General features: G+C 36.3%; 1 protein-coding gene and 1 pseudogene across 1 annotated transcript; one reads left to right on the forward strand and one right to left on the reverse strand.

Moving 5' to 3' along the window:
* The first annotated feature begins 201 nt into the window (after positions 1-201).
* Positions 202-4584, forward strand: LOC100819814 (uncharacterized). Its single transcript, XM_003537876.5, has 4 exons — positions 202-520; positions 2396-3492; positions 3648-4199; positions 4293-4584. Exons 2-4 carry the CDS (start codon positions 2509-2511, stop codon positions 4392-4394), a joined length of 1638 nt encoding a protein of 545 aa, XP_003537924.1. The 5' UTR covers positions 202-520; positions 2396-2508; the 3' UTR covers positions 4395-4584.
* A 360-nt stretch (positions 4585-4944) lies between these two features.
* Positions 4945-6291, reverse strand: LOC112997701 (aspartic proteinase CDR1-like; annotated as a pseudogene).
* Positions 6292-8010: the final 1719 nt, after the last annotated feature.

Genomic DNA, 8010 nt, shown 5'->3' on the forward strand with positions numbered 1-8010 from the left:
GCCTGACATTTTCTTAAAATTCAAAAACATGGGAGCAGAACAATGCAATTATTGATTTTGGCATGATTTGGTGGCTGCAGCTGATCTCTGTGCCAAACTGAAATGTGTCATAATAAATCATATTTTAATGTCTAAGACGAATCGCGTGTAGAGACTATCACTACCAATTAATGCAATGCAATAAAATACAAAAGTTAACTATAAAACTTTGGTCTTAGAGAAATTTTCAAATTAAAGTGAAACGTATTTGTTATGATTACGCCTGACATTTCCCTAAAATTCAAAAACATAGGAGCAGAACAATGCAATTATTGATTTTGGCATGATTTGGTGGTTGCATCTGATCTCTGTGTTCCAACTTCCAAAACAATACGATGATGAAGAGATGAGGCATGCAAATGCAGCAAAGGAAATGGTTAACTAACTAGTTCTTTCTAAGTACCCAACAACACCAACACTGCACTTTCAGCATTTTAGGAACAGGAATAGGAACCCTCATATTCCATAGTTTCTCAATCAGGTAATTTCCTCTCTGCAATTTCTCGAAATGAGTTTTGTTAACTTAAATCCTATCTGACTATTTTTCACCACCCCTTTTTTATTTGCCTTAACCCATCTTTTTTTTTTTATGCACAAATGTTAGTTTGTTAGTTTTGTGAAAAATGTCAGTCGGGGATTCCAACCCGCGACCTCTCCTCCCTCATTTATCCCTTCACCCTTCCTCAACTACTGGACCAAGCTTATATCTCCCTGTAAAAAGCCCATCTTGTCCTGGGGTTTGTGATGTGATGATCCTTGGGGTTCCTGATTTGGGAATTAATATAGTCTCCCCTATATTTCTTCAAATATAATTTGGTTCACGCAAAATTTGTATCTTGCTGCACCTCATTCTGTGCTTTTAGTAGGACTTGTTTACATCTATTTTCATTTCCATTTGCTGGGTTCACTTTTAATTAACACCTCATTCAGTGCAAACCTTTGAAAATAGGAAATAAATTGAAAACAAAAGTGACAATTTTGTAGTTAAAAGTGAAAAGGGCCTTTAGCTTTTCTGCTTAGTAATTGATTGCTGGCATTTCATAGGTATTAAGCTAGAAAGTATTTACGGATAATATAAAATAAACACATGTATGTGTAATATTCCCCTGTCCCTTTGATTGCAAAGCGATGCTTAAGGTGGGTTACTACTTACTAGGCGATGTGCAATTGTTGAGTGGCTTTTGGATGTTCAATTTCGAACTGAAGTTTTTCTAAATGTAGAAACTATTAGCGACTACATAACTAGGTGGTGATGTTATTACGTGCATTCTTCTTACAGATATGCATACAAAGCCTGTTGTAGGACTTGCTTTCCATATTTTTAGTTTGTTTTGAAGTAGTGTAATATTCTGTAATCATTTTTCTTAGTGGACATGTTTATAACAATTGAACTTTAGGATTCATCTAATTACAGTTGAAAACACTTTCTTAATGGCCTAGAGTAGTTATTTGAAGTTACAGGCTTGCTGGTTTATGTGGATGTGGATTCTTGTGTTATTGGAAACAAATTTGATTTATATATACGGCTAGATTTTTTTGGGGGGAGGGGTGGGTGGTGAATTGAGATAAAAAAAAAAAATGGGTTTCTCCTCCTGCCCATATGCAGACTCATCAGTGGGACCTAGCTGTTTTGGTCATTAGTCATTAATTTGGATCTAATTTATGGCAAGGTCAACTTAAACTTATAAGTGCCATATTGTGTAAACTTGTCACATTAGTTGTTTGACAACTGCCACTCTTTCTTGGTCAAAGAAGCCATTCCCATTCTGTGATGCTTAACCAATTTTCTATTTGACATTCAAGTGAACATAGTAGACATAGTTGCATGCTCTATAATTGATAATTTTGTTACGGGAGTGGAAACAAATTATCATATCATATATGTATTAAAGAGAGTTGATGACAACGCAAAAAAATTAGAAATGAGAATGCTCTGTGATCAAGTATAAGGGATGAAATGACTGCATCAAAGGTTGGAAATTTGAACGATTTCTAGCAGCAATTAAAGATTTGTGATTCTAGGTTATGTGTTACTAACTTACTATGAACATGCTTTATGAACATTCTCAATATGATTGATGTATTTGCAACCAATGTCTTATTTTGAAATGATTACTACCATTCTCTTGTCGCATTTTTTTTTTTTTTTGGTTTTATTTATAACGAGGAAAATACTTCAAAGGAAACAAGCAATAAAATACTTATCTAATAGACAACCTTTTATCTGTTTTTGGGAGGGGGTGCAATTTCTTTTTCTGGAAAAACTTATAAAAAGTTATAATTTTCCACTCAAACTAATGAATCCTAAAGATGCACTTACTTGTAACATTTTCCTGTTTTTTCTGTCTTTTTGTAGGGTGTAGCAAGTTTGGCTCGGGTGTGTGTCACTATTCCTGCTGAGGAAACACCTCTATATCGTTTTATCCTTTTGCTATTTCACTGTGTCTCTCCTGCCGGTGGGAGGTAGACATGCACATTGGAATGATGGTGATGATGACTCAAGCATTGAAGACCATTGTGTCATCCTATCATGACTATGACAAGAATTCCCGTCTATGTCCTTTGCCTATCAGTCGATCCAGAAGCCGTCAGTGGCGCCAATGCCGCATTGGAACCTTTGCTGTAGCCATAGCAGCACTTCTTATATCTACCACTGCTTGGCTTTCCGTTGTCTTCTCTGATGCAACTACCTGTTGCTTTCATCACTTAAAGGATTGGGAAAGTAGCCCCCACTTTTTCAATTGGAAGAAGTGCATCTCTCATCGCCTTGCGAAAGTAAAACCTCCACCAGCTCTCCAATTTGAGACCATGAATGATCATCTTCATAATGGTAGCAGTATTGTTGAAGAGGAAGGCTTGTCACTTAAACATATTGTTTTTGGCATAGCAGGATCATCTCAGCTTTGGAAACGGAGGAAGGAATATGTCAAACTGTGGTGGCGTCCTAATGACATGCGTGGCCATGTGTGGTTAGAGGAACAAGTGCTTGAAGAACCTGGAGATGATTTATTGCCCCCTATCATGATTTCTGAAGACACCTCATATTTCCGCTACACTAATCCCGTTGGTCACCCTTCTGGCCTCCGGATTTCTCGCATTGTGAGAGAGAGCTTTTGCCTAGGCCTCTCTGATGTGCGCTGGTTTGTTCTCTGTGATGATGATACCATCTTCAACGTGAATAACCTAGTTGATGTTCTCAGCAAGTATAATTCTTCTGAAATGATTTACATAGGGAGCCCCTCAGAGAGCCATTCGGCAAATACCTATTTTAGTCATTCAATGGCCTTTGGTGGTAGTGGGATTGCAATAAGTTATCCACTTGCAAAGGCTCTCTCTGAGATTCTTGACGAATGCATTGAGCGATATCCCAAGCTTTATGGTAGTGATGATCGACTGCATGCCTGCATCACTGAACTTGGCATTCCACTGACATGTGAGCACGGTTTTCACCAGGTATTTTGTTGATCGCATCTTTTATTTTCTTTCCATTCTAAGAGAAGGAATATTTTGTCAGATGATTAGTATGATTGATTATAATCCAGCTATTACCGTTTTTGTCATTTAGAATACGTAAATGATCAGGATTAATTTTTCATTTAATCTTTCAGTGGGACATAAGAGGTGACGCTCATGGTCTTCTATCCTCTCACCCAATAGCACCATTTGTATCAATTCATCATGTTGAAGCTGTTAATTCCTTTTATCCTGGCCTGAGCTCTTTGGACAGCCTGAAACTTTTTACAAAGGCCATGAAAGCCGATCCCAAAAGCTTTTTGCAGCGTTCAATATGTTACGACCATGCACGGCATCTAACATTTTCGGTGTCACTTGGTTATGTCGTTCAAGTCCTGCCTAACATTGTTTTTCCTCGAGAACTGGAGCGCTCTGAAAGAACTTACTCTGCTTGGAATGGTATTAGTCAAACAAATGAATTTGATTTCGATGCCAGGGAACCATACAAATCTGTTTGTAAAGGGCCCACTCGATTCTTCTTGAAAGATACTGGAAGAGAGGGTAATGCTTCTTGGGGTTCATATGTTCGGGGTAGAGATAAAGATGATTTCAAAAAGAGAATTTTATGCTTTCCTCTCCTCCCCCCTCTGCGCAATGTGGGAGAGATCCGGGTAGCAGTGCAACCTTTGAGCAAGAATTGGCATCAGGTATGTTTTATAACACCTAAGCATTTTATATGATACTATTACCAGTTTTCAATATTTATGACATTTCTTGAATCCACTGTTTGGTTGTCCTAGGTTCCACGACGTCTCTGTTGCCGACAAAGCCAAGCTGGCAAAGAAATACTCCAAATCTCAGTTGGAGAGTGTGGGAAGGGAACTTTTAGTTCTGTCTATTGATTGATTATGGTTTGTACATTGATTTGGCCTTTTTGTGAAGAGCTAATTCCATGCGCCATTTTTTACCACATGAATTGAGCTTTCTTGAACTTCTATTTTTTATGTCCGTTGACACTTGAACTTGCAGATGGTAGACAAAAGGTTCCTAACTGCAAAAGCCATAGTATGCAATTTTTTCCCTATATGAATATGATATCTATCTCCACACAATGTATACATACTTGGTTTTTGAGGAGTATTCTAACAAAGTTACACCTAGAGTGTATTTTAATTAGATGGAAGTTATAACTTGTTAAAATAGAGAGAGAGAGAGAGAGAGGACACCAGTAAATAATCATGATCTTTATAGGAGAAAGAAAATAAGATTAGGGGGTGCGAGTTAGTTATATGACGTGGCATAGGAGTTAGTTAAATGAGATTTTTTTAATCGTGAAAAATGAATAAATACAAATATATTATATATATCATTAGAGTAACGGCCAGTATTCCACGCTTTTCTCCGCCGCTTCAACAAAAGAGATTCGACTTGCATTAGCCTCCACCACAGGACATAAATTAATGAGCCAAAGAAAACTCCCTATTTCATCCCACGGAATGGCTTAGTGAATCACACTTTATTTAGAATCCTGTATGAGATGTTACATCTCTAATCTCTCTCTTGATCTCAACCTCAAATTATAGATCTCACTGTCAGTTATACTAAATTTACATTAAAATGGTCTCTACCGATTAGTGCAATCAGTTGCCTTATAGGAAACAGTCCTTCTATCTAAATCAAATCCAATCAAAACATTTGATTGAGCAAAATTGCCAAATATATATTCTCCATCAGTAGTGCCAGCCATTGCAAAGCAAAATACTCCATCTTTTGGAGGGATGAAGGTTTGAATTGGCATCAATTGCACATCTGCCCCCTCAAAATGTGCAGTCAAGATTGGCCCTTCCAAGTTTGTCTCACTTCTGTAACAAAATTGTGTGCCCAAGTCAGGGTCATCATGAATGGGTAACATGTTACTCTGCACCTTCAATTCTTCCACTAGTCGGTCATAAAATTCTTGTGGTAAATATGTTGCTGGTGTGACTGAATCAATCATTTATATTCCCCTTGGAAAGCATTTCAGAAGAATTAAAGGGCACAAATGTATCCCCAACACTTATGCCTTCCAATATGCCTTCCAATGTGACAAAATAAGGAGACTGACCTTGTTCAGAGACCAAAGGAGTTGTGGCTACTCCTTCACCTGAAACATCACTGGCATCACCAAAACTAATGGTACCTGAAGTGTGAGGGTCTGCATGAAAAGGAACCAGGCACTGAGAGAACCTTTTGCTCCCAAAGGTTACCGAATTGTGGAACAAGTGAGAGAGGGCCCCCACCTAGTCCAATGATTCCCATGTCGTTTTCATTGAAAATTCCGGAGTTCATCTGATTTCTTGGGAAACTGGTAGAATGACTCATTTAGTTCATCTGGTTTGTAGAAGGGAGAATTGGGTGAGTTGTGGCGGATTAGTTGAATGGTGAACCCGAAGTTATAAGCTCCCATTGGTGTTTGACATAAGAACGTATACAATACAAAAAAGCACAGATGGAAGCAGAGAATGTTGGCCATGAAGTTTGGCAAGGGACAAAGTCATGTGAAAAATAGAGGAGTTGATTTCATCTACATATAACTATAAACGCAACATGTGAGTGCGGAAGTTGATATCGTTTAGTCACAAGAAGTAGACAGTAGCAGCATGTGAGTGATTTCTGTGACAAAAGATCTAGAAAATACTATTTTTGCTCCCTGGTCCCCTACTATGTAATACCATCTTAATTTGATCTTTTTTCCTTCTTTTTTTCTAAGCAAAGGGTTCAAGACCCAACATTACTGAGAGAACCTGGAGAAACATACAACACAACAGGGACATTGTGAATAGCACTTGTAGACTTGTAGAAGTGGCACCGTTAAATAAGTTTATAGTTCCTTAACATAAGCTGACTTAGTGAGCCAATCAACCATGTTGACAGTTGATACCTTCTTTGATTATTCAAACATTTCCAAATTGCAACTTATATTCAGTTGAAAAAACTGAGAAAATGTCACACAGACTACTAAGAGACTAGAATTACTAAGTGATAGAAAATAATAAAAAAAGAAAACAAGGATAGGCATGGGAATTATAAAGTCAAACTAAGATACACCAAGTTACCAACCAACAAAACCAAACCAAAGACAACTACCAACAAATGTACAGCTAAAATGCGTCCACGGCACGACTAGCCTTCCCCCTTAATTATTTTTTTGTTCCAAAGACAACTACCAACAAATGTATAGCTAAAATGCGTCCTCGGCACGACTGGCCTTCCCCCTTAACTTTTTGTTTTTTATATGACAAATAATAACTAGTGTTCTTAAGATATAGGTTAAGGAATTAAAAAAATAAATATTTTTATTGAAATACGTAAAATTGTTTTTTTATAAATTCTTTAAAAAAATTATGATTTTTATAATAAGTATTTTTTTATTTCCTTACCTAATATCTTAAAGATACTATTTAACATGTCACATAAGAATCTTCGATTCTGAGTCTACGAATAAGAACGCAACCGCTAGCCAAACTCGTAACTATATGAATGCAGTTCATTCCAATATATCAGAATTGATAGACATGAATTTCGGTTTTATTGTTGTAACAAGCCGCATTTTTTAGTCTTATAACTGAGGATGTCATATCTACTCAGAATTTCATTAAAAAAAAAACAAAAAAACGGTTTATGATTTCCACTCCGTTTACACCTCTTTTCTTTATTTAAATCTATAAAGATTTAAATGATATAATAGAAGTAAGACACTATGGTTTTTATGTATTATTAGGATTAGGATTAACTTTTTTTTAAAAAAAAAATGTATTATTAGGATTAGAAGATTTGGACTCTTGAAAAGTGGTAAGTTCAGCACACCAAATAAAAGCATGAGACAATATTTTTTTATTTTTTTTTTACGTTTTACGACACGATAAAGCATAAACTTAATGTATGATTTACGAGCCACCGAAGTCCGAGAGTGACTAAAAGCTACAAGACATTGGACGTAATCGAATGAGTTAAAAGGCTCAACAACCTTACCTTACATTTGCATGCACGTGAATTCTTTCCAGTAACATATTTGAATCTGAGTTCAAGATCCACATTTCCATACAAATTTGCAACAAAATCTTAAAACAACGCAGAAACAAGAATTATTTGCTTCAACTTTACGCATGCCGATTGCTCTCAACCCGTTTCCAAACAAGTTCTAGGCGTCTCCATGGGTTGTTTGATTCGAAGTTGAAGTGACAAAAAATTCATACCAATTAAAATAGTTTGGTTTTATTAACTTTTAATTTCACTAAATAAAACTATTTTGTGGAGTTTGATATATATTTCTTATTTTTAAAGATTAGTAGAAGACATTTAGGTTGATTTTGCGTAAGGGAATTTTAATTAAGCATCAAACACAGTCTAATATTGATCCAATCGTTCATTTTAGTCAAAACAACATTATATTAAAGCGTGATACAATTCCTTCACACACTATCACAAGATTTTCTTTTTGCAGCGTGATATTGGAATTCAGGTTAAAAAAATTATAGT

The sequence above is a fragment of the Glycine max genome, chromosome 11 (genome assembly GCF_000004515.6).
Source record: "Glycine max cultivar Williams 82 chromosome 11, Glycine_max_v4.0, whole genome shotgun sequence".
Lineage (NCBI taxonomy): Eukaryota > Viridiplantae > Streptophyta > Magnoliopsida > Fabales > Fabaceae > Glycine > Glycine max.